The sequence below is a fragment of the Vespa velutina genome, chromosome 11, assembly GCF_912470025.1.
Source record: "Vespa velutina chromosome 11, iVesVel2.1, whole genome shotgun sequence".
Taxonomy (NCBI): Eukaryota; Metazoa; Arthropoda; class Insecta; order Hymenoptera; family Vespidae; genus Vespa; species Vespa velutina.
In genome coordinates this window covers 2,075,872-2,102,974 of record NC_062198.1, presented here as the reverse complement: position 1 = coordinate 2,102,974, position 27,103 = coordinate 2,075,872, and the positions used below count along the sequence as shown (strand labels likewise).

The 27,103-nt window shown below is 28.4% G+C and overlaps 6 protein-coding genes across 11 annotated transcripts; 2 read left to right on the top strand and 4 right to left on the bottom strand.

Annotated features, from left to right (window-relative positions):
• Positions 1-607: 607 nt before the first annotated feature.
• On the bottom strand, positions 608-5,807 carry LOC124952907 (piggyBac transposable element-derived protein 4-like). The gene has a single exon (XM_047503508.1). The coding sequence runs from the start codon at positions 5,243-5,245 to the stop codon at positions 4,505-4,507; it is 741 nt and encodes a 246-aa protein (XP_047359464.1). The 5' UTR covers positions 5,246-5,807; the 3' UTR covers positions 608-4,504.
• A 221-nt stretch (positions 5,808-6,028) lies between these two features.
• Positions 6,029-8,604, bottom strand: LOC124952906 (BRCA1-associated protein). The gene is made up of 6 exons (XM_047503507.1): positions 8,331-8,604; positions 7,904-8,207; positions 7,609-7,798; positions 7,210-7,528; positions 6,673-7,097; positions 6,029-6,568 (listed from the first exon to the last, which is right to left on the bottom strand). Exons 1-6 carry the CDS (start codon positions 8,407-8,409, stop codon positions 6,185-6,187), a joined length of 1,701 nt encoding a protein of 566 aa, XP_047359463.1. The 5' UTR covers positions 8,410-8,604; the 3' UTR covers positions 6,029-6,184.
• A 642-nt stretch (positions 8,605-9,246) lies between these two features.
• On the top strand, positions 9,247-18,068 carry LOC124952750 (low-density lipoprotein receptor-related protein 6). Of its 2 annotated transcripts, none has more exons than XM_047503065.1 (8): positions 9,247-9,318; positions 9,381-9,612; positions 9,791-11,744; positions 11,927-12,211; positions 12,351-12,883; positions 13,005-14,096; positions 14,177-14,689; positions 14,768-18,067. In XM_047503065.1, exons 2-8 carry the CDS (start codon positions 9,543-9,545, stop codon positions 15,139-15,141), a joined length of 4,821 nt encoding a protein of 1,606 aa, XP_047359021.1. In that variant the 5' UTR covers positions 9,247-9,318; positions 9,381-9,542; the 3' UTR covers positions 15,142-18,067. The 2 variants fall into 2 exon arrangements, with proteins under 2 accessions (XP_047359021.1, XP_047359022.1); XM_047503066.1 differs by having other exon boundaries at positions 9,250-9,612; positions 14,768-15,142; positions 15,573-18,068.
• Positions 16,293-20,456, bottom strand: LOC124952755 (polyglutamylase complex subunit TTLL1). Of its 2 annotated transcripts, XM_047503079.1 has the most exons (8): positions 19,263-20,456; positions 19,117-19,182; positions 18,856-19,034; positions 18,444-18,630; positions 18,169-18,370; positions 17,778-18,008; positions 17,603-17,712; positions 16,293-17,501 (listed from the first exon to the last, which is right to left on the bottom strand). In XM_047503079.1, the coding sequence occupies exons 1-8, from the start codon at positions 19,376-19,378 to the stop codon at positions 17,366-17,368; spliced, it is 1,227 nt and encodes a 408-aa protein (XP_047359035.1). In that variant the 5' UTR covers positions 19,379-20,456; the 3' UTR covers positions 16,293-17,365. The 2 variants fall into 2 exon arrangements, with proteins under 2 accessions (XP_047359035.1, XP_047359036.1); XM_047503080.1 differs by lacking the exon at positions 17,778-18,008.
• A 134-nt stretch (positions 20,457-20,590) lies between these two features.
• LOC124952756 (probable 39S ribosomal protein L23, mitochondrial) lies at positions 20,591-21,987 on the bottom strand. The gene is made up of 3 exons (XM_047503081.1): positions 21,569-21,987; positions 21,215-21,494; positions 20,591-21,093 (listed from the first exon to the last, which is right to left on the bottom strand). The coding sequence occupies exons 1-3, from the start codon at positions 21,580-21,582 to the stop codon at positions 20,947-20,949; spliced, it is 441 nt and encodes a 146-aa protein (XP_047359037.1). The 5' UTR covers positions 21,583-21,987; the 3' UTR covers positions 20,591-20,946.
• Positions 21,823-26,886, top strand: LOC124952753. 4 transcript variants are annotated; one of them, XM_047503073.1, is made up of 12 exons: positions 21,829-22,225; positions 22,324-22,508; positions 22,593-22,653; positions 22,765-23,036; positions 23,106-23,307; positions 23,780-23,791; positions 24,263-24,425; positions 24,582-24,659; positions 24,811-24,968; positions 25,074-25,196; positions 25,279-25,423; positions 25,515-26,884. In XM_047503073.1, the coding sequence occupies exons 2-12, from the start codon at positions 22,387-22,389 to the stop codon at positions 25,877-25,879; spliced, it is 1,701 nt and encodes a 566-aa protein (XP_047359029.1). In that variant the 5' UTR covers positions 21,829-22,225; positions 22,324-22,386; the 3' UTR covers positions 25,880-26,884. The 4 variants fall into 4 exon arrangements, with proteins under 4 accessions (XP_047359030.1, XP_047359029.1, XP_047359028.1 ...); XM_047503074.1 differs by having other exon boundaries at positions 21,823-22,508; positions 25,518-26,886; XM_047503072.1 differs by having other exon boundaries at positions 21,830-22,508.
• The last annotated feature ends 217 nt before the right edge of the window (positions 26,887-27,103 follow it).

Below are 27,103 nucleotides of genomic sequence, written 5' to 3'. Positions count from 1 at the left end.
TTACAAGCGAAATTGATGCATGATTTTCTTATAATAATTAAAATACCCGCTTGTAAGAAAAGCGTCCAAGAGTATAGTTTATATTTTTAAATCACTATTAATTAAATATCTAATCAATTTGAATTGATAAAAGAATAGTCTCGATAAAGTTATTGCTTTTGAAAGAGAAAAATAAAGTAGAGTATTTGCTAAAAAAACAAAGAGATTTGTAAAGTCATATTTCGTAGTCCTAGATGATAAGTTAAAAAATTTGTAGATCAGAATTTTTAGCAATTAATTTTTCCTGCTCTGTCGAAAAAGTATCCCTTGAAAAGGTAGTAATCAGTTCCTATCTAAAAAGATAAGGTTTATACTTTTCTGATATATTAGGATTTTCTTTCATATCTTAGCATTTAAAATCTTAGTAATTAGAATTTTTAAATAATCGATTAGGTTAGAGTATGAAACAAAGATAAGACTATATATAGGTTTCCATAAATCGTGGCTCAAGGGGGGTAACTATAGGTTATCAAGTTATTTTCGAAAGTTCACCAGAAACTTCGAAAATAACTCAAATAAAAAAATTTAATTAAATTCATGATTTTATTCTAATAAAATCGAGTTCTATATTAAAGTCATATATCTATGAAACGTATAAGAGATGGCAATTGTGGAGACCACTAAAATTGTATTGAACTAATATGCATAGGAAGCTGAAATAAGTACACAAATAAGTCTGCTAAGATCTTATTTTGCTCGCATACGCGATTAGGATTATTTGATATTTTGCATTTTTATTATTAAAATCATATTTCATATATTTTTTACTTTATCTTTTTTTTAAAGTTAAATTAAATTCATACTTTTATCTTTCATAAGTATTATATTTCTTATTTCTATTATGTTTAAAGCCATAGTCACGAATATAAGATATAGCAATTATGGAAATCACTAAAAGTGCACTGAATAAAGATGAATTCCTTGAGAGGGAATAATTAAAAAATAAAATTATTTTACTAATATTTAAACAATGACCGAGATACATGAAGTATAACTAAACAATATTTAAATAATAAGACATTCTTAGCAACATAACAAAAATCGTAAGACACGATCAATATAAAATAAATTCAATTTTATCTTTTGACAAACATAAATTGCCAACTCCGAAGAAAATAATTAAAAAAAAAAAGTTATTTTACTGTTATTTAATTAAGAGTTGAATTCTTGCTAAACTCATATCACCACAGGAACGCGGATTTTAGAGTAGATTACTCGTCTACCTGTAAATATCCAGATGCAGCAATCTTATAGTGATGAGACCTGGATCGATAATATTTGCGATATACAGTAAAACCTGTTTTTGTGCGGTGGATAGGGACCGCATAAAAGAAATCGTACAAAAAATATTCGGAAATTTTATAAATTCTTACATATAATAAACAACTTTGTACGATATACTACCTAAAATTTTTTTTATGCGGTGGACCGCATAAAAAAAGTTGGACTTAGAAAATACATCAATGATTTATGAAATATATGAGAGAATGCTTTCAATTAAATTAAATAATTAAATTAGACCTGAAGAAATTGTAAAAATATTTAATTCTTCATTGTATATATACATGGAGAAGTTTTCAAATTATACATTAAATAGTTTGGTGCTACTCGTCGTAATCAAAAACGCGCATCTTCTTGTGATGAATTGGTTCAAAATCGCTTTCGTCGCTTGAAGATAGGATTTCAATTGATTTGTTTTTTGGTACCATAAAGTCAGTGATCAGCTTTTGTGACGATGGTCGACTAGTCAATTACTTGTAAACGTCACGATAGCGAGACATGCATCAACTCTTTTTGGAATTTTAAGCGTCTTTCCGCATTGGTATCTATTTTATGAAAATGCGTTTCCAATTTTTTAGAAATCTGGATCCCTGCATATATTACCACGTAATCAGAGTTCGTCCACAACATGTATATGTACATTGATAAGAAACATTAAACTGGTGCTAACGCCGCTAAGATTCATATACCGCATAAAAATAAATCGCACGAAAAAAATCGCATAAAAATAAAATCGCACAAAAATAAAATCGCACAAAACCAATTGCACAAAAATAAAATCGCATAAAAAAGGACCGCACAAAACCAGGTTTTACTGTATCTAAATCTTATAGGATAAAAGTATTACTGAGCGAATGGCTGCATATTTCAATACTTTTTGAAAATCTTTTCTTTCTAATTTTATCTAAACGTTAAAGTACATTTTATATTGTTCGTATTTTATATTAAGTTTTTATATTAATATTTCAATAGATAAATGATTAAATATAATAGAATTCTAAAGAATTTCTTTAGAATTCTAAGAATAGAATTTCTTAGAGAAACGTAAAGAAAACTTTTCTATCGTATTTATGTTCGATGTTATTCCTATTTATTCTTATTTATTTTTATTAATTATTATTTATAAGTTTTGAACCCATGAGTATGATCCTTTGTGCGGTCTGTTATCTCAGCATTGTGTAGAGCTCTTGGGTGGGAGCCTTTAGGAAGGCTTATTCAGTGCGGATTCTCGGATTTCTTTCAATACGGAAAAATCGAGCTCGATTTCGGCGCTTTTTTCGACTTCCTTTTCTTTTCTTTCTTCGACTCTTTTTCTATCTTTTCTATTCCAGGGATCATCGAAGGAGAATAGAGGAATCATCGAGGGATAGATTCGTCTGCAATCGGATGAATCCGATGTATCGTCGAAGGGATGGATTCATCATTGATTTATACGCGAGAATATGGGAAGAATAAGAAGAACACAAAATAATGTTCTAGAACTTGTAAAAGGAATTTTTAAAATTTCTCGAATAACACTTCGATGCTTTTTAAATGATAATATTTTCGGTCGACCTGATCGTAATATATTTTCAGTAGTTCTACTATTTTTATATTTTGAAACAATGTACTGCACTGCTGCAAAAGATAAATTTTAAGTTTTCCTATCTTTTCGATATCTTTCTTCACGTTTCCGAAGAAAAGTAACGTAATGGCGTACAGATACGGATGTTTCTTTTTTTTTTCATTGTCGTGCTTTCTTTATGAACTTTAACGAAATACTGCCACCGTGAAAAGACTATATCCTTTATGATCTCTATATCAAAAAGTATTTTTTTATGTTTTGGTCGGTATTACGACGATATATGCGTTTATTACGACGATTTAGCAGTAGAATAATGTGTATAAATATTTTGTTGACTTTCAAATTTTCGTGTTTCTTATATAAATTTTGTTTAATGCATTATAAAGTATTTTTAATTAGTACATTATATCTGTAGACAGTATTATATTAATGAGAATAATTTTTGGCAATACATAAATTGTTTGTTGTGTAACAGTATTATTGCACTATTATTATAAATACTATAATAATAGTGTAATAATACATTACAAAATAAAACATTTTGTATTTCATTATTATCTTCTCAATAATTTTTATCGAACAAAACTTGAAATATTTATAAACTTACAGTACGCATATGTAATAATACAAATGTATTTCATAAAATAACGAATTACAAATTAAAAATATTTTTGTGTTATGAACAAACAATTTAAATAGAGAGTAATACTTATAATTTGTAACATCGGTGTTTATCAAAATATATTGAATGAATTCCTTTTTTACATTGCATACAAATTAAATGTAATCTTTTTATTACATTTTTGGTACTGCAGACTACGCATTGTCGTAAGTTACGTCATGGCAACTTTACTAAACCAAATGTTTTTTCCTTTACATAACCAGGTGCTTTCTTTTCGTTCATCCACTCACACTCAATTTCAAAAATAATATTCGAAATAAAATCTAACCGATTCATTACTTTACTCTTAACTCTTTCCTTGTAGATTATATATGCATTTAAAACCATCCGGCAGATTATGTTAAAGGCTATCTTTTTCCAATATTTAACTGATCTTCGTTCATTAAGACAGGTATACAGCATTTTATCCGATTCATCGACACCACCCATGAAGGCATTGTAAGATTGAATAATAGCGGGTTTTGTCAAACGTATGTCTCTGCCATGTCGATTTTTTTTTGTCACATTTTGCTCTTCTGCTTTCGTTGAAATTAATAATATAGGATTTTGTACACTTTTTTTTCGCGATACGCACAGAACAATATTTCATTGTTTCGAAAATATTTTACCTCATTTATATTAGCTTCTTTCAAGTTATCGGGAATACATTTTTTATTTCTTCTAATAGTTCCAGTTAAATAGGTATCCATAGAATATAAATATCTAGCTAATTCAACGCTAGTAAAAAAGTTGTCGACAAAAATGTGATGCCCCTTATTCAAACAATTACTATCTTTTAATAAATTTAACACAACATCATATCCAAATCCAAACTTTTTTCTATCGCTAGTAGTTGTTTCTTTTGCATCTTTATAGCAAAAGAACGTCAAACAATATTTTGAAACTGAATCACACAGCATCCAGAATTTTATACCCCGACGATGATAGTTTTTATTTGGCTAGTATTGCGTTATGCTAGAATAACACAGCGTCCCAACTAACGACTCATCAATTGATAATTCTTTATGTGGTTTATAATGTAATGTGAATACTCTGTTAGCGTGTTTAACAAGTGGCTTAAATTTTGTACAGGGATCGTATTTCTCGTGACTAGGTGAAAAACATAAAGAGTTATCAATTAAATGAAAATATTTCAAAATTTGTTGAAATCTATTTCGAGAGAACATTCTTCGGAGCCACGGTATGTTACATGGATTTTTGGACCAATACAAACGTATATTGGGTTTTTTTGTAATTCCCATTTCCAGCAGCACTGCTATAAATGCTTTCATTTCTAACATAGTAACTGGTGTCCAAATCTCTGTTTCAAATGATTCTAATTCTCTAGGTAAATACTTTGAATAATCTGCATATTTATTGGTTTCTTCAACTATTAGTGACCATAGTGTTGAATCAAAAAATAGTTCAAAGTATTCGATGGGTTTACTCTGGCTAGAGAAGTTACATCGTGAACCATATTCTTCGTTATGCTCGAGAGAATAACATTGAGTAAAAACGTCTTCACCGTTTCGTGGACTGTTCAGTGGATATTGATGCGATAAATCACAATCACTATTCTCCGAAGTACTCAAAATGCATTGTCTTTTACCCTTTACAGGAAAAATGTAGTTGTCATCACCGTCAATAACATGATCACATGGATTTGTGATAATGCCCATAGATTTTCTTTTTCGATTCATTGTACATTTTTGGGAATACACCAAATTTAAAGAAGTTAACCAATAAATCTAGATTAATTTTTTACTTACTTTTTGCGTTACTTCGTCTAATCATTTTGAATCACAATTATTAGCAATAAGAAACTCTTATGGAAAAATACGTCCGATCACTTTACCAACTACAATAAATGTGACGGAACAATGTGAAAAAGATGAGAATCACGTTACCTAACACATCTTATATGTGCAGACATAATATACAAGCACTATCGCGCCGATTGGGATTCATTGACATAAAATAAACGAAGCATTATCGTGCCGCTTAAGATTTATCAACATAAAATAAAAGAAGCGCTATCGCGTCGCTTGGGATTTATCGACATAAAATAAAAGAAGCGCTATCGTGCCGCCTGGCTCTTCTCGTATTCATTTAGAGAAAGCACGGTTGCGTTGTTTGGGATTCTTCAACAGTGTTTTTTCAATACCCCCTGGGACTCCAACGGTTAAAGAAGCATATAAATGTGGGAGAATGAAAAGTTTGAATTCGAATCTGTTATGTTACGTAAGAGTGAGGTATACCTATACAAACTTATAAACTAATACAATAAATGCATAGTGGCAACAATGTTCCCTGTTTGCGTTTGCAGTTTACTTTTTTTTCGTACTTGTCACTGAAGTCATACACACTTCGAAAAGTTGATAATCTTAATTAATTCATCGTATATATAAATCAAATAAAAATTCGAGAACTTAACATAATAAAATGTTATTGTCATATTTATGTTCATATTAAATAACACATGATTCAATGGGTTTTTTTATTAAATTATTATTTCATTTGATAGCCTAAATTCAGATTTCATTTACAAATATAATATATTTAATCTTATTTATTAAATAATCACACCTTGCGCTTGCATTTTGGTAATAAATAATGTTACAATTTTTTTCATGATAATATTAATGCCTTTTATGACCTTTTGAAGAACGAGAACCTTTCAATTTGCTACCACTAGGACTTGGTGCAATAACTATTTGACCAGCAGCTATCTCATCTCTATTTGCAGAATTTTCAATTTGTTTTTGAGCTTCAAAATAAAACATAAAATCTCGTACTTGTTCTTGCAAATCTCTTACTTCAGATTCTTTTGCAGTTTTTAATTCTGATAGTTCTTCTTGTAATTCTTTATATTTTGTTTGCCATGTTGTTTGGTTAATTTGAAGAGATGATCTTAATTCCTTTTCCTCTTTTAGTTCAGATTGAACTTGTGTTAATTTAGTCGTAGTATGTTGTAGGCGTTTTTCCAAAGATTGTTTTTCTCTATTAAGTGATGTAAACTGGTCCTAAAATGTACATATTAAGATACTTAAATAATAAAAACTAAATGCCAATATAATAATAATAATAATTTTTAAGTAAATTTTATTAAAATAATTTTGTGTAATACCTTAAACTTTGTATTTTCTTCCATTAATTGACCTAACTTTTCTCTTAATTCTGTACTCTCTGATAAAGAACGTTGTTCTAGTCGATTAAACTTTTCTTCGAAATATTGCCGCTGTGTTTCAAGCTGAGATGTCAATAAATATGTAAATTCTAATTGAACTGAATCAACTTTCTCTTCCATAGCTGCACCTTCATTTTTTGTTGCTGTTTGTCCTCCCTCCACCATCTTGCCATCTTTATCTTGTAGTAAACGATGAACAAAGTTATCACCAACATAATCCCATACACGATTGTTACCTAATTGCATTGCATAACAATGATGAGTATCACGATAATGTTCAAATGCATGTCCCTGATGATAACGAGAACATCCAATGTGACCACATATTAAACAAATCCATAAGGCTTCATTGCTTGTTCCTGCAGCTGTAGGAAACCATATGATATAATAGTATATAATTCATTGACTATAAATATATATAATAAGAAAATATAAATATTTTTTATATAATTTTATATATACTCAAAGAATACATACCGCATTCCATGCAGTGACTGTCTGCAAGTGGTTCTGGTGTTTGAGCATAACGACAAATTGGACATGATGTATCACCCCACTTTACAAGGCAACTTGAATGAAATGTATGATTACATAATATGGTTAATATACCATCCACACTTTCATCCATTCTTTCTAAACAAACAGAGCATGAAGGCAATTCTGTATGACCTGTTAAGGGCATACCATTGTCTCCTACTTCAACTTTTGACACAAACACCAGATGACATACCACATCAGGTTCCAAAGAATTATAAGGTGCACCATTGAAAGTTTCATAAAATTCACTAGCTGCACTCTAAATATATACAAAAAAAAAACCATTATTTTTGTTTAATTAAGAATCTTTAAGACTTAATACAATATAACATTATTTACCGAAGAACGAAATGTAATTAAAGCCATGTATTGATTTGGATTACCATCCCGTAAAATTCTGACATGCTGAATATCTTGATGACAAGCTGCTGTGAATGTCAAAAGATCATGGCAAGTCATTGTTGCTGGAACTGACAGCATACATATGGTATGACTGCGATCCGCTGCACTATGCATTTCAGTTAATTCACTAAATAAAAGAGAAAAGTATAAATATTTTCTATGTAGATAATCTAACAAATACAAATCATTTTATCAGAAACGTTTCTTTTTTTAATTTATGCATGTTACTCACTCTTCTTTAAAAAGATGTAATATTCCTTTGGTAACTTCCACAAATGGATTTCCAGAAATAAAATTTATTTGATCGGATTGTGAACAAGCTGTAGCTCCAATTATTTCTGCACCTTCAGAAGTTGATACAGAAGTACATGTTGTAAACGAAGTTTCTTCAGAGTTTGCTCTTGGTAATAAATGTGGTTTACTAGATCCTTGAGAAGTTAAAAAAGGAGATGGCCTTTCAGTAGTACACGAGTAGTTTTCTAAAGTAATATCTCTTGCTTCTCTACGTCCTCTCATTTTTCTAGCAGCCATTGTACCTATAAATCAATGAATTAAAATGAAGATGCATATGCATATTTAAATGCATTAAAAACTATTTACTGAAATTTACTTAAAAACTATGGAAAGCACATATAAGTGTTACATTCGTCTAAACTTACTAATTGTTTCTTCCTGATTTGGATTAACAATCTCAATGCGAATAACGCAAAGCGAAACCAGGACGATTGGAGAACTCATTACACATATCCAAAATTATTGCTTACAACTGTTAATAAAAATTACCCTTCCTCCATTATTTTTCAAATTAGGAAATACGTATGACCTATCTCAAAAAATCTATAATAAAACTTTGCTTGAAATTCAAAATTGAATGTACCGTGTGCATCAGCTGCTTTATAAATTTGCTAACATCATATATATGTATATGTATATACTCAAATAAAGTTGACTGGAAATAACAAGTTAAATACTTCACAGATGGCGCTTTGTTACAATTTATTTTAGCGGCATATATAAAATAGCAACCTACGTTAAATAAAATATAAATTTATTGACAACAATAAATTATCGAAAATATATTCAGTCGAGAGTTCAAAAAAAAAAAAAATAAAGAAAATTTATTCTTATGATTTTGTCACAAATATGTAATGATTTCTATAAAGTTCTATATAATTTTTCAATTAAAATTGAATTATAAATTTGTAGATAGTAATATTTAGATATTGTTAATAAAGTGAAAATTTTATGAAATTAACAGCTAATTTCACAATTATTTATTTATTTTTTAGATATCAATAGCAGTAGACAGCTACTTGTATTTTGATTGGCTTTTATAAATTGACAACGATCTTGTAGTTTTAAACGTTCCTTAAATATATAATGAAAAGTATGTAAATCCGAATTTATTTAATATTTCAATCATTAATGTTATCTTTAAAATTCATACATTGTTCGTATTTTAATGAGCATTCCATTATTGTTGAATATCTTAGAATAAGAGATTTAATGTAAATGCTCCTTCATAAAAATTCTGTACTTACTGGAAATACGTAAAGCTTGTTTTTCAAAGAAAATGGATGATCATCGCTTAGCTGGAAATCAAGATTAGTTCTGATGAAAAGAAGCTTGGCTGAGCTCAAGACAATGGTTCGAATTGTATACAGTGTATTTAAACATGACATTGTGTATTAATGACCGCTTTTTCGTAGAAAAAAAGAATTGAAATGCGTAGACATTATAACAGTTTGTAATGGCATTATTTGAAATAATTACAAACTATCGAAGTATCAAATACGTGTTCTCGCCCGGAGTTTAGGTGAAAATTATCATAATCAGAATGTACGAGGTAAACGTTTATCTCAAGTCCTAGGATGGCTTTAGGAAATTTTCAAAGCATCCTAGCTGCTTGGTTTTTGTGCAGTAGCATTAGCCTTTGCTATGGTGAGTTTAAATAATTTTCAGTAATTTATGTGTATACAAGCACATACATACATACATGCATACAAAACATATATGAATTATAAAATAAAAATTTGTATTTCTGTATTGTTCATTCACACACATATATATACATATATTTTGTAATAAAATATACATTTATAATAATCACTTTTTACAGGCTCACCTACATTACTTTTTGCTACTCATAAAGATATAAGAATGGCCAATGTTTCACGAGCAAACAAAGTTTACACTATCGTCAAAGATTTATCAGAAGGTGCTGCTCTAGATTTTTATTATGAACGTGGTTTAGTGTGTTGGTCTGATAGTGGTTTAGAAATGATACAATGTGTCCCTTCAAATGGTACATATACAGGTGAAAAAATGACTGTTGTAAATTCAAGTTTGATATCTCCAGATGGCCTGGCATGTGATTGGTATACTGGTAAACTTTATTGGACAGATGGAGAAAAGAATAGAATTGAAGTGACTAGTATTGATGGACAACATAGAAAAGTTCTTTTTTGGACTGATATTTATCAACCTCGTGCAGTTGCACTTGCACCTATGAAAAGTATACTTTTTTGGACTGACTGGGGAGATGTACCAAAGATAGAAAGAGCAGCAATGAATGGGGATCCAACTACTCGTGAAGTTATTGTTTCTGATGATATATTTTGGCCAAATGGACTTACAGTTGATTATGAGAATGAGTTAGTATTTTGGGCAGATGGTAGACTCAAATTTATTGCTGTTATGGATTATTATGGCAAAAATAGAAGAAAAGTTATCAGTCAAGGTTTAGATTATCCATTTGCAGTCACGTATTTTGATAATCGACTTTATTGGACGGATTGGAAAACATGGTGTGTACATGCACATGATGTGCGACAAATACAAGCACATCCTCGGGAGTTATTCCACGGAGAATATATACCAGGTGACATAGAAGTTTGGGATGCACGAAGACAACCATACGGAGATCATCCATGCAGACAAAACAATGGTAATTGTTCCCATCTATGTTTGCTAAGCACAAAGGATCCTGGATATACATGTGCTTGTCCAACGGGTGTAAAACTTTTAGATAATTTTACTTGTGCCGAAAGACCAGAAGAGTTGCTTCTCATAGTTCAAAGAAACGAGATTTGTAAAATATCTCTTGATTCTCCTGATTACACAAATTTTGTTTTACCATTAAGTGATATTAAACATGCAATTGCAGTAGACTTTGATCCAGTAGATGAAATGTTATATTGGACAGATGAAGAGGCTTTTGCCATTAGAAGAGCTTATCTTGATGGATCAGGTCAAGAAAATATTGTTACAACAGAAGTAGCAAATCCAGATGGAATTGCTATAGATTGGTTAGCACGCAACTTATATTGGACTGATACAGGTACTGATAGAATTGAAGTTGCCCGTTTAAATGGCACTAGCAGGAAGGTTCTTATTAATGAAGATCTGATAGAACCTAGAGCCATAGCTGTAGCTCCTGAACTTGGATGGATGTTCTGGACTGACTGGAATGAAAAACGACCAAAGATAGAACGCAGTAATTTGGATGGTAGTGAAAGAATAATTTTAATTACAAAAGACATTGTTTGGCCAAATGGTATTGCATTAGATTTGGAAAGAAAAAAGATTTATTGGTGTGATGCTAAAACAGACAAAATAGAAGTTTGCAATATGGATGGCACTGATAGACGTGAAGTTATTACTGATAATCTGCCTCATCTATTTGGACTTAGTTTATTGGGTGATTTTCTTTATTGGACTGACTGGCAACGACGTAGTATTGATAGAGCTCATAAACTTACTGGTGGTGAAAGAGAAGTTATTGTTGAACCAGTTCCAAATGTAATGGGATTGAAAGCTATACATCTTGGCCAAATAAATGGTACAAGTCCTTGTGCGCATAACAATGGTGGTTGTAGTCATTTGTGTTTAAATAGACCTGATAAATATGTATGTGCTTGTCAAATTGGATATGAACTTACAAAAGATAAACATACCTGTGTAATACCAGATGCTTTTCTATTGTTTGCAAAGAAAGAAAATATTGGACGCGTTAGTATCGAAAATGCCAATAATGATAATATTATACCTGTTACAGGTGTTAAAGATGCAAGGTAATATTACATTATTATTTATTTTTATTATTATGGTACTATTATACTAGATTGATATCTCTAATATTGATATTGGAAAATATTACCTTAAAAGATTTTTTTTTTAAGCATTAATATTTATTTTATTTGAATTAAAGATATAATTAAGTCAATATAATTTATTGTTCATCTATTAATTTTAGTTCTTTGGATTTTGATTTGAAAGACAATCGCATTTATTGGACAGATGTAAAAGTAAAAGCTATAACACGTGCTTTTATAAATGGTTCTGATGTAGAAAGAGTTGTAGATCTTGGATTAGAAATTCCTGAAAGTTTAGCTATTGATTGGATTGCCCATAATTTATATTGGAGCGATACTGGTACACACAGGATTGAAATGGTACGGTTTAAAGGATGTAGTAGACGGGTGCTTATATGGCAAGATATAATCGAACCCGCATGTTTGGCTCTTGATCCTGAAAGAGGGTAATTGTAATTATCTTCCTTAATGATAAATTAATATTTTATAAGGAATAATAAGATTTATTTAAGAAACATCAAGAAATAATATTTATTCTTTAATGATTTTTATATTACTAATACTTAGGTCTATTAAATTTTTCAGTCACATGTATTGGGCTGAATGGGGTAATTCCGGTAGTATCGAACGTGCAAGATTAGATGGATCTAATCGTCAAGTAATATTAGCTTATATCGGTCGAGCTAATGGCCTTACCATAGATCATGCAGCTCGTAAACTTTATTGGGCAGATCTATTCACACCAGCAATTGATAGTTATGATTTACAAGCAAGAAAGAGAAAGCCCATTATTACAAAAGACATAGTATATCCATTTAGTATTACTCAATATCAGGATTATATTTATTGGACCGATTGGAATATTGGTGATATTGAAAGAGCAAATAAAACAACAGGTGCTAACAGAACTAAAATACACAATAAATTAGAATCAGTGACAGATCTGCTAGTCTTTCATGCTTCACGACAGTCGGGATGGAATCCATGTGCAGTTAATAATGGGGACTGCAGTCACCTTTGTATTGCTTTACCTGGAGAAGATGGTGGTCCATCAACTTCATACAAATGTTCTTGCCCTACACACTATAATCTTGCAGTTGATAATAGAACTTGTATTGGTAAATTTCTAGATTATTATTACTTCATTAATTTATTTCTATTTATATCAAAAGTTGATTTATAGAAACAAATATTTATTACGTTATAGTTTTTGTTAATATATTAATTAATTTTTTTCAGCACCAAGACATTTTATGATATATAGCCTTCGTAACATAATGGGTCGCTTTTTGCCAGATAGTACGGATTGTCCAGATATAGTAATGCGCGTACAAGGATTAAAAAATGTTCGTTCTATAGAATTCGATCCAATTACACAACACGTATATTGGATAGATGGGCGCAATTTATCTATAAGAAAGACTCTTGATAACAGAACTCATGCTAGTGTAGTTATATCCGGCGGATCAGGACATCCATTTGATTTAGCATTAGATCCACTTGGAAGATTACTCTTTTGGTCTTGTGCTACGAATGATGCAATTAATGTTACTAAATTGGATAATGGTTCTGCCTTAGGAGTAGTTGTAAAGGGCGAAGGAGAAAAACCAAGAAATATAGCAGTACATCCAGAAAAAAGACTTTTGTTTTGGATAGATATAGGAGACAAAATGAAATTGCTACAAAGCAAAATGGATGGAAAACAAAGAGTGATAATAGCATCTGATCTTGAACAACCTACTAGTCTAACAGTTGACACTGTAGCAAATATAGTATATTGGGCTCATGGTAAACAAATTGAATTTTCTGATTTTAATGGTAATAATAAAAGAATATTAGTATCAACTGGACAAGGTGTTGCTACTCACTTGTCTGTTCTATATGATTACCTGTACTGGTTTGATCGCGAAATGCAAGTATTAGAAAGAGTAAATAAAAAAACAGGCATTAGAAAAAAAGTTCTTATGAATCGTGCCCTAACAGATTTAATAACTGTCAGAACACCAGAAGATCATATAATGGAATCACACGTTTGCAGTCCTTTCCACGATTATGGCGGTTGTTCGCATTTTTGTATTGGTACAACTTCACCAATTTGTTCTTGTCCCGAATACTTAGTTCTATCTGATGATGAGCGTACATGCAGAGCTGCACCTGCATGTGGTGACGATCATTTTACATGTGCTGCTTCAAGTTCTACAGTTGATAAAGATTGTATTCCAGCTATTTGGAAATGTGATGGTCAAAGGGATTGTTCTGATGGAAGTGATGAATTAGGTTGTCCAGCATGTAATCATAATCAATTTAGATGTCAAAGTGGTCACTGTATCGGTAAGAAATACTTGAGGTGTTAATTATTTTAATCTTTTGAATCACATAATATTAAAATAAACATTTCTAATTATATAAAGATATTTCGTGGGTATGTGACGGTACACCACAATGCCATGATGGTCTTGATGAAGCACATTGCTGTAGAACTGGACAATTTCAATGTATCGGAAGTGGTGTGTGCATTTCTGAAACTGCACTTTGTAATGGTTGGGATGATTGTGCAGATGGAAGTGATGAAATACCTCAAACATGTACGCCTACTACTGATCAAAGCCAATCTTCTGGTTCTGGTACAGAACCAACCAAAAGTCCATATGTTATCACAGTAGTTATAATGATAGCTGCAATTATTGCCATAGTTTTAGGCTTTTGTTATTATCGTAAAAAGTTCGGTAGTAATGAAGATGTACCAAATATTTTACATGATTCTGCTGGTGATCCACTTTCACCAAAACCAAATAGAGTTGTTAAGCCAATATTAGCACAAAAAAATGGTAGAAAAGATCTCAAAACTGAAGTAGAAGCTGTAAGAATGTCTGCTTTAAATGGAAGCAGTATTGGATCTAGTTATGATCGTAGTCATATAACAGGTATGTTAATGATTTAATATTGTATTTAATATATATCAAGAATATTTCATATATGATAAATATATTTATTTATTATAGGTGCATCTAGTTCAACCAGGGGCAGTTCCACTGGTGGATATCCTCAAGAAACGCTTAATCCTCCACCTAGTCCAGCCACAACAGCAAATTCTACAAGATGTTCAAGCAGTAATGCTTCTAGATACAAACCGTATAGATATTACAGGAGTATAAATCAACCACCACCTCCAACACCTTGCAGTACTGATGTTTGCGATGAATCAGATAGTAACTATCCTGCTCGGTATCGTTACGAAAGTGAACCATTTCCTCCACCTCCTACACCGAGATCTATCTATCATAGCGATGCTGCTATGAGTTGTCCACCATCGCCTAGTTCTCGATCATCGACATATTTCAGTCCATTACCACCACCACCATCACCAGTTCCATAAGGTATGTTATAATGAATATAATATGGAGCAAATATGAGATAAATATGGATGAATATTTTAAATTTTTTATAAAAACACAAATCTATTTATGAATTTATTTTAGATATGTAGTATTTTCTTCCAAAAAAAAAAAAAAAAAAAAAAATCGGCAGCTAATCATTTCATTAGATTATTAACTTCAAACGTCCATTTTTATGCTCCCTCATTTTTTTATCATGTTACTCTTATACAAATTCTTTTACATATTTTAAGATGAGTTTTTAATTAATGACTAAAGATTATAAAAAAAGATAATGGTTGCATACACAATATTTTTTCTAAAGTAGAAATTGTAGACATATTTGTCGTTTATACTAGAAACGTGCAAAGTTAATTTACATTGCCAATTGTTTCTTATCTTCTTTTATCCTTCTTTTATTTCTCCTTAGCAGATTCTTCCTTCTACCATATTAATACTCTCCAGCATTTGTTCACTATTGTTACATTGCTACACTACGATATTATCATGTTTGTCTATAAATGAAGTTTATTAATAATTATAATATTTAAAAACGCTGGAGAAAAGTAAACATACTTGAATGGGGATAATTAAATAACAGTAGCGGGAGAATCATTTCTCCTTTTACAAAAAGTTTGCACGTCTCTGGTTTACATAATATTGAATACTATATTCTATATAGATTCTATAAATACCAATTTCAGGTATTCTTTTATAAATAATAATATGATTAAATTATATTTTATCAAATGTTACATTTCTCTAGAAAATGTGGTACATATATGTGATGCAACACACATATTATGTATTTGGTTTATTTGAAAAGTCTAAATACGTTTTTCAGTTATTAGCATATAAACCCATTGTGCCTATTTACTATGGTTATCTACATATATACTACATATAATTTAGGAGGTTTAAATGCAGTAATGTATACGTACTGTGAAAATGTGCAAATGCTTGTACAAATATTTTGATAAAGTGTGTTAAGTATATTCATATTATTTTGTAAAAATGTATATTTTTTTCTAAACCTGAAGATAATACTCACAGTTAAAATTCAATAATGTTTTTATCCAAGTAGATAATATTTTTTCTTTTCTATATTATGGTATATAATTTTATTATTATTTTGTTAATTATGACATTATTATTTTTATTCTATATAGTTAAGTATATGTATATACACTTGTACATATACATATACAGCATTATATATTATTACTCTTAAGCACATTCACATGTTTTTTATGTACGGTAGAATTCAACCAAAGGCTGCATTATATATTTTATTATTCATTTTATGATCAGAGATCTCTGTTCTTTTATAGAAAGTCTTAACTTCTGATACATGTACATAAGTATATAGTATTAAACACATAATTTGAAATAATAAACATATCAGGTTTTGAAGTAATTTAAACAGGCAGCATGCAAGCATTACTTGATATCTACGTTAATAAGCTAATAATATCAAAAGTATTTTAAGTAATGAAAGCCTAATAAAACTTGCAAAATATCTAAATATAAATTGAACCATGTTATAGTAGTTTGTACATACATGATAAGAATGCATGAACGAAATATCAAATATATCGTAACAGTAAAACAATTGCACATGAAAAACCATTTTGTAGTTATATTGTAATATTCAAGAAAATTTTTCTCTATACTGTAATATGTAAATAGAAAAATTTCAACTTAATACATCATAAATATATTTGAATATTCGTTAAATATTTTGAGGTCTGATGTATGTGAAATACGTGTAATAATGATTACATTACGTAAAATTTTATCCGATGTACACATCGTCCACTTCATTGTTCCTGTAAATGTAGCTCAATTAGAAAATTGTGCCATAATCATTTAAATATTATCATTATAATGTATAGCACAATTATCGAATCCTGTATAAAATATATTAAGAGTCTTAAAGGTTCTGACCTCGCACTGCCATTTTACATTGCCTTGAAGGAATCTATCGTATTATATTAATAATGTCTAGTATTGAAGACTGAAATCATTGTTTATATTTTTTTTACATTTGTATGAATGTATAGCGCTGTACGTTTGTAAAATATTTGTACAAAAAATAAAATTTTTATTAATGTATTTTAAATTAATGAAATTACGCATATTAGTTTATTGATTTCCTTATGGTATTTTAAAACATCATTGTGTAAAGGCATAAATATATTTCCGATATTGTTATAATTATATCATTTATTTCCATTTACCAGTTAAATTTCGATATTTATCTATTGAATTGACTTTCTCCTCTTGTGTCGATAATTCTTCGTCCAAAAGGAGTTCAAAATTATCTAATGCTTCTGGACGTGGACGTTTATTCCATCTTACACTATAAAAAAAAAATTATAAATATATATATAGTATTGATAATACGTTTAAAATAATTTATCTTTTAAATTAATATCGACGAAAATACTTCTATTTACTTACTCAGGTATTCCACTTGGTGATAAAACTACAGATATAATATTATCTACTAATTTATATTTTAATATTCGATCATTTACTGTTGTCGATGTCAGTGATGGAGAAGCATTGACCTAGACATTAAACATTTATTATTCATTTTTATGTAAATTGTATAAATTAATTGTAAAAAAAATACCTCAATGAGCCATGGTTTTAATTTATTATCAATAATAATATCGTAACCGTAACATTCGAAACAATGACGATCATTTGCCATTACAGGTGCAACAGCTTTTAACGAATGTACAATGCACCAAGAAATATTTGAAAATAATTTTTCCGTTACAATTTTCCCTCGCGTACTCTCCAAATACAAACGTAAATTTTGTAAACTTAATTTTCCACCGTGTATACTATTATATTCATCCTAAAAAAAAATTTCATAAAAAATTGACGGTTTTTCAATTGTGCTTTCATTTTAATTACATTTTAGTATTATTATTATATTTAATATTAATTAATTAATATATAATATTGAAAAATAAAAATATAATATTAATATAATTAAATCATAGAAAATTACTTACACCATGTTTTTGTACAGAAACATTGGTTAAGTGTACATAAATGTTATCCAATTCTTGAATACTGGTGTCATATTTTACAGTACAAAAACGACAAAAACCAAGTTTAAATAAATAAGCTTTCAATGGACGAAAAGATGCAACAAGAACATATAAACGAAGATCAAATTTTTTCCCTCCAATTAAAAGTGGATTGTCTATGTACCTAAATAATTTAATTTGGTTCATTAATTGATAAAACATTCAAGTAATTATTTATTAATTTATTTAATATATACCTAGATATAACGTAAGATTCCTTGGTAAGATTTGGATTAAATGGATTTCGAACTTCCCGCGACCATTTTTTTAATTTACTCAATTTATTTATTAAAAATATTCCCGTTCCTTGGGATTTCCCACATGGTTTCATAATCCATGTACTTTGTGGTGACTTTCGATATTCTTCCACGAACATATTGTAATCTATTAAAAAAATGTTTTTTTTTTTTTAAACCAAAATTTTTATAAAATATTTATTTCAGATAATATAAAATTATTTTTTTAAATCATTAAGATATTTATCATACTGACTATACGTAATATTAAAATATTATATTAATTATTTCTCAAATCATTTTATTAAAACATCATAATTATTTCTTATGATTATTTTCAAAAATAATTAAAAAGAAAATTTGTGTGATTTACCTGCCGGTAAAACAAAAGTAACAGGTATGAAATCCAAATGAAGATACTTTCCCGATCCACTTCCTCTTTCTGCGAGAGGATTCCCTTCCCGTTCTAAATCTTTGCGATAACGTTTAATATTTTTTACTAAAAGATCTTTTCGGGTCAATTCGTAATGATTTGGAAAATGATTTATAATCCTAAATGATTCGAAATAAAAGTAATGTAAAAAATTGATGTGCCAAAACTTAATTTGTCGAGTAAAATAAAACTAAAACTTACTGATTATCATTCATTCTATATCCGGTTTCTACGCTAAAAATATTTCTACATGATTGTGTAGCTGCCCTATAAAAGGAAAAGAAATGGAATAGTTACTTTAAATGTAATTCGATATATTTTATTTTTTTTTTATTACAAACAATTACCAATAAACATTCCAATCATCTTGTGGACCAACTTGTGACCAACCTCTTTTTTCAAAATTATGCACTATCACAGATTTATCCATATCTGTACAAAATGCAGTCTTAGTTTTCTCCATTCCAAGTGTCGCTATTCTATAAAGATTTATAATTATCTCATACAATCAATTAATTTTATTACAGTATATATTGAAAAACAATGATTATAAGTACGAACAACACTCATACATATATGCACGTTTTTTCATTGATATATAATTATTACTGAGATAATAAAAATATCAGCTGTCTTTACAACATTTGTTTCCAATGTAGAATAATAATAGTATAAAATATTTTACCTGTCATAAATAATAGAAAAATGAGAATTCCCCGTTTATTCGTTTCTATGCTGTCATTTTTTCGATCAAGTTTGATCGATAATTCGCAATCAAATGCATAATATAATTAATAAAAGTTAGGATTCGTATTATTATTTATAAAAACGTTATAATATTTTTAGTATTATTAAAAAACATTTTAGAGAATATTTCAACATTGACATTTTTTTTTTTTAATAATTTATTAGGAAATCTATTTTGCTCTCCTTTTTTTAAATATTTTTAAAACTTTAAAAATATAATTATGTAAGCAAATGGTTAAAACATGATTTATTCTTTGTTATTACATTTTTATTTTATATTTTTTTACTCCTTATTCTTAATATTCTAATTTTTTAAAACTATTTACATATTTAAATCACCTTTTCGCCATGTCTTCAATATTTATAAATTCCAAATACGGATTAGTAGTATTTGATCAAAAAGGACTTATAAAAAAATTTTGTTTAAGTACAACAAAATTTTTAAAAATAATGAACAATTTTTATTTAATGTCGAATAATTTAAATTGTTAGCACATTCTTAAGGAGTAAAGTTTGATAAAAAATGGTTGGATAATAAAATTGTTTTTTGGAGCAATTTACTTGATATTTGTTCATTAAAGCAACTCTTCCTTGATGTGAACAAAAAACTATCGTGTATTCATGTTCAACGATTCTGAATATATCTTTATTGATAGAATAGTCAATAGTTCTCTTTTAAAACGATTTATCAACGCAAGAACATGGTTACATGTATTAAATAAAAGTGCACAATATGGAAAGGTAGTATCAATATAAATGCAGTATTAATATGGTATTTATACCTACAGTTTTTTTTAATCATTTTATAAAGTTAATGTTACTTCATATATTAAATTATAAATATAAATAGAAATGAATATTTATATATTTAATTTTGTCAAAAATGGCCAAGCGTATAAGTGGAAGAAATAAAAGTATGTAAAGAATGGATTTTTCAACAGATATATTTGTAATAAGTACTGTTATTTCGTGCTCTGTAAAATTGTGGATATTTCATTGTATTTTATTTTATTCATTTTCGTTGTCAAACACATGATTTCATGATAATTACAATGAAAGCGTCTGTACAATATTACTTCATAATAATAATCTATTTTTTCATTTAATTACTTATTTTAAGCAAAATGAAAAAAAAGTTATCAGCAGAAAAACAACATCTTATTTTTACAAATTCTTTTATATGTTACTAAAAACTAAATTAACTTTATTGTATTTGTCTTTAGATTAACATTTAACCTTTTAAAATAAACATTTGTTGGATTAAATATAATGAAAATATGAAATCTAAATTCTGAACCATCCAGGAGCATTTGGCTCTTTGCAATCATCTAAATATGATTGAAATTCTTTTTTTGCGTCATCTAAAGTTGGTCCCTTTTTGCTTTCATCTTTTGGAAAAAGATTAGGAAATGTAAACGATTGATTTTTATCCTACAATAAAAAGTTTTTATATTTGTAAATATCACTTGTCTAAATAATGTTAACTACATTATTTCAATTGACCTTATTTTTAATAATATCAATATATTCTCAAGTTTTTTAATTTGCTTACCAAAATAACATAAGCTATCTTGACATCATCATCTTTAATAACATAATGATGACCATGTAGTTGTTTAGTTTTTCCAAGTGCTATTCTTGTTCTTACTCGAACAGGTTTTACATTATAAATTTTTTCTAAATAATTTGCCACATCATGTCTTGTCATTTCCATAGAACATTGAAATTGTACTACATTATTAGGTTGCTTATGTTCAGGTTGAACTAATTTTAACCAGAAGTTTGGCAAAAAAACTCTAAGTTGTGGATTTCCTTTTTGATACAGAGGATACCTAGAATAATATATTAGAAATGATATCTAGATTAATAATACAATTCAACATATAAAATTTTCATTTATACCTACCATCGTGTAGACATTTTGATTTTGATATTTTTATTTTTTTAATTATCTCGTACTTATAAGAACATACCAATTCTAAATTATTAAATTTAAAGTTTATAACCTCTAAACGATAATAATAGATAAAAGAACGGTATCAATGTGTGCATTTAAATCTTACGCAAGATTTTCAATCTGCGACAATAGAGTTTACATTATTACTATTGGTTTCTTATTAAAATATGTTGTAAAACAATTAAGTCAGACTTTAATTTTATCTAGTATGCTAAAGAAGAACCGAACGAAAGAATTTCTCCACATAGATTACTCTCTAAGGTATCCAATTTCACTAATGGCTAAATTCACTTTTGACAAATGTTTATAAAGCCATCGTGGCCATATTGATTTTTTGATATGAAACGAGGGAAGGTGTGGTTGATCTGTTCTGAAATGTATTTAGATTTTTTCCTACGAAATTGTTTATGCAGTGTGTGACGCAATTAATGAAATGTTAGCGCTCATTGAAAGCGTGTATCTGATTAAAATAAAAACGTCAGAGCAAGCTACTAGCCGCATTCGCGCAATGTGTGAGCTGATGCGGTTAGGTTATGCTTGCATGTATTAAATGTTTCTGGTTGAATGATCATATCTACGAACTTGTCATGATACAAGATATCGCAGGTATCAATAAATAACTCGAATGGTGGACGAAATGGAGTCTTTTATCGTCAGCGACATGACCTAAGTTATGGCATAAATACAGAATTCTGTATTTATAGGATTTTATAAGATACGGGTGTACACTTCTTTAATCGTATTACTTATATCATATTGCCATCCTTATGTATTATACAATGAGCAGCTGGACAGAAAGAATGCATCGTCGAGCAGCTACACTGGGTAATGTGGTAACAAGTTGTGGACATACATCTTCTGTACCACCGTATCCAAGACGTTTAGAAAAGTCAGTGATAGCATTAGTTATGTGTTAAAAATTTTAATTTTTATATATATATATTATATAAACATATTTTATCAATTATTATAGAGTTAAGTTTGGAGTACCCTTAGATGAAGTATGTAAAAATGATATACCTGGTCCATTATTGGTACGTATATGCTTTTAATCATAAAATAAATGTATTATTGATTACTTTGTTTTAAAAGAAGAAATATAAAAGATTTAAATTAATACTAAAATAAGTAATCATATTTTTTAGGTACTGATATTGAAATTAAATAAAGAAGCTCCATTAAGGAAAGATGTTTTTAGAGCACCAGGCCATCAGGGTAATATGAAAAAGCTTATTCATTTTCTACAGACTGGACGTTTAGTCAATATGGACAACTTCAGTGTTTATACAATAGCGAGTGTTCTAAAAAAATTTCTACGTAAAATACCTGGTGGTGTTTTTGGAAAGGAAGGAGAACAACAATTATTTACTGTTATTCAATTGGATAGCATGGAACAGCAAAGAGATCAAATTCATAGGTAATTATTAGTTTTTTGATTATTTATGTTCCTTTAAAATGAATAATTAACTTTATTAAACTTTTGCAGATTAATTACTTCTTTACCAGTGTATACACAACGTTTGTTAGTATTATTATTTGGAACATTCAGGGTTGTAGCAGTAAATAGCGAAAGAGCTTGCACAGGAATGTCTAGTGAAGCATTAGGTGTATCTGTAGCACCTTCATTTTTTCAAAGTTGTGTGAGTGATGGAAAAACTGCTAAAATGGAGGATGTTCTCAGATTTAAGGTATGTTTAATGGAATATTTGCATGAAACATTGTTAATTACTATGTTAATTAATATTTAATCAATTATAAAATACTATCACAAATTATTTTGTTACTCTTCTAATGATTATTCGTTTATATTGAACACAAAACTAATATTATCTGCTTTTAAAAATATCATCATGAATTTATTATTCTATACTACACATTTGTATAATACATATTCGTTTAAATACACATTATTAACTTTCTATAGTGTACACAAAGATATTAAAACAGATTTAATGTTTCTTGCACATAGTTACATATAATATTTTCTTATATTATCATTTTTCATAGAATATATTAAGTAAAAATGTTAGCTAATTATTTACTATTTGCAATAATATAGTTAAAACAGCATGCACAATATTTGTACATTATGTTCTATACACAGCTATGCTATGTTTCATAATTTTTTCACATCATGCATTTGCTTACATTTACCATCAGGCGGAGGTCTCAGTAAGTTGCTTATGACAATAATTTTACGCACCACGTAATATATATATATGTGTGTATATATATAAATGTTAATGTAAAATATAATTTTCTTATTAAATTGCAAAATATATTATATAAGTTTTATTTATGTGTATACATTTTTATAGCATGAAATCAGAAATAGTAATAGCAAATGCTAGAAAATCTCTATATTTGATACATAAGATAATTAATGTGTTAACTTTCTATAAAATGAAAGTAAAATACATAATTAATAACGTTTCTATTATATATCTTATTTTTTCATTGTAGATTTTTATATAATATTACAAAATGAATGTTCTTTTTTTTTATTGTATTATATTACATGCAAATATGCACATGCATTTGCAATAATAATAATATACTAAAAGTATATATATAGCATGAAAGATGTTTATTGTAAGTATAATAAAAAAAAATTGTTTAGTAGCTTATATTATATATTCTTAGGTTGCCACCTGTGTAATGAAATTTATGATAGATAATTTTGGAGTTTCTAATTTATTTGGAAGAGAGAATTACGAATTTTATGCGCGTATTACTGGAAGAATATTGAAAGTAGAAGAGGATTGGATTTTCAGTTTTCGATATCCTCCGGATACTTTAGTATCTAGTAAGTTTTAAAATTATCACTAACTGGAACATGTATTGACAAACATATATGCATTAATTGATATAGTAAGTTGATTACTTAAAAGTACTTTTCTTTAACTTATGTATTATTTCATAACTAGTGCACACTGGACTCTTACAGTTGGATATATTTCAGGACAACTCTCTCTTGAAGCTGAAAAGACTTGGCTGCAATATGAATGTGAAAGGTGGGGACTGAAATTTAATCTAGAATGTAAGTAAAAATTGCCTTTAAATATATATAAGCAAAACAATTAATTTAAAGAATTTTTCTGTAAAGAAAAAAATTTAAATATGGAAGTTGAATTTATTCTTTAAAAACGTTTTTATATTATAAAAACATCCTAATTATATAATTTGTTCAGCTATGTCACATCAGGAAGAATCGCAGTCGACACCAGCCTTAATTCATGTACCGCAAACTCTTGATCTTACATCTTCATTAGGAATAATTCCTGAAAATACATTGTTAGAAAGCTATACACGTTTATCAGTAAGCTTGGAAGAAAATGGTCTGTTTCAGGTATGGTCTTTGATTATTTATGATTTTGCATTAAGCGTATAACTTATTAGAAATAATTAAAAATATTATTTAGAATAGATTTGAAAGATTTATCCTTTTGTATAGGCATCCAGTCGATCATCAAGTAATGGTAGTCATCATTCTCGGCATGCAGGAATAACACTAGACGAACTTCGAGCAATCAATCGTTATGCAGAAAGTACTAAAAGTCTTAGTTATCTACCACAGGTTAAATACAATGCATTATTTATTTGTCTTTTTATATGTTTCAAAATACTTTTAAACTTTTTTATATAATCCTTATTATCAGGTACATGAAAGACAAACAGCACGTATGCGTACGAGATCAGAATGGTTTTTGACACCTGTGGGAGAAATATTAGCTGCTACTGATAGTGATCCTACAGCAATGCATGTGCTTCGTGGTTCAAATAGGTCATCATCTGGGAATATTGGTATGTTTTATAGAATAATGATGATACATTATTTTACTTTTTTTGATATTTTATAGAATATTAATAAATTTATAATACATATGAACTTTAGCAGGAGGTTTAAGTGCTAGTGCTGAATCAGTCAAACGTCCAAGTTTACGAAGAACATCTTCAAGAGATAAAACACGTATTCATCGTAGTTCAACTCGTAGAAATAAAGAAAATGGGGCTAAAGGACGTTCTATTGATGCATGTAAGTCACGCTCAATGGAAACTATTAAAACTAAAACTGTCAGAGTCGCAATAGATCAACCAGTGGAAAAAATGTTGAAAAGTAGTCGAGATGTAATCAAAGAAATCGGAAATGAGGAACGTATAGAGGTACATACTAGTGATGTTCCCATTGGACCACAAGATTGCACTGAAATGGATGTACAAAGTTTCCACGTTACATTAACGTACAAGCCAAGAATATAAATATTTGCGAAACTTATAAAGCACTGAAAATTATACTAATATTTCGGAAACTATTTTTAGTGCATATTAGATCTAAGTACAAATTTAGTTATATAATTATCTAAGGATGGAATTTTCGACATGACAGCGAATTAATTACAAATTTTAAAACTATATTCCCTCCAGAAATGAAGATAGTGTTTCATTTAATTTTTCTTTTTCTTTTTCTTTTTCTTTTTCTTTTTTTTTTCTTTTTTTTTTTTTTTGATGGACTTATATAAATCAAAGATCCATGTGTATTATATATTTGCAGAATTCGCACGTATTTTAAAACTATGAATATGATAAATTATGTTATGTGACCAATGATGTTCTAAAATCGTAAGACTGCTTCTATGTATAGGACTATCCATATCATATCATTATCTGCAAATAGTGCTTCTAACTATTTACATACATTCTCAGAGTGTCTATTAATCTTTAACTGTATTCTCGTTTTCATGTATGTTACGTTTTATAATATTGCTTTCTGTTACAGATAACTTAGAGAAATTTTTATATATTATGTGTAGTGTACAAATGATCGTAACACAACGTTAAAAGCGAAGAGATATGATCAGAAATTTTATTCATTAAACTATATCAAATAAATAATATATTTTCTCATTAATTAGGTTTTATCTTTACATATTAATAACAGATTTGTACATTGGTTAATAATATATATCCTATAAAATTTTACATATAAGCTTCTGTTAATATAAATAGTATAGAAAAAGTCTAAAAATTTCATGAATAATAAATTTTATTGTTAATGATATACTCAATGTTCTATATGAACATTTATTAACTAAGAACTATTACTTTTCGCTTTTAACATAATTTCCTATTGTCGAGTAAACAAGTTAGCGTTTTTTATTTATCCATTTACGTATTTTATTCTAAGTTTAATTTCAGAATGTTTAATTTACCTTATGTCTATAATAGGCATTTATACTTCATCATTCCAAATGCATTTATAAGTCTCTAAAATCTTTTATCATTTTTCTTAATTTTCTTCTTTTGTAAAAGTGTTAAATTTATTTATTTAATCTAATAATTAATAGAAATGTTCTATAGCTTTAATTAAATTGATTAATTTTAATATTATAATTATTAATAATTATACGCATTAATGTACTAATTACAAAGATTTTATATTTCCACTTTTTACTTTATTCTCTAGCTAATATATTTTGTATCTAT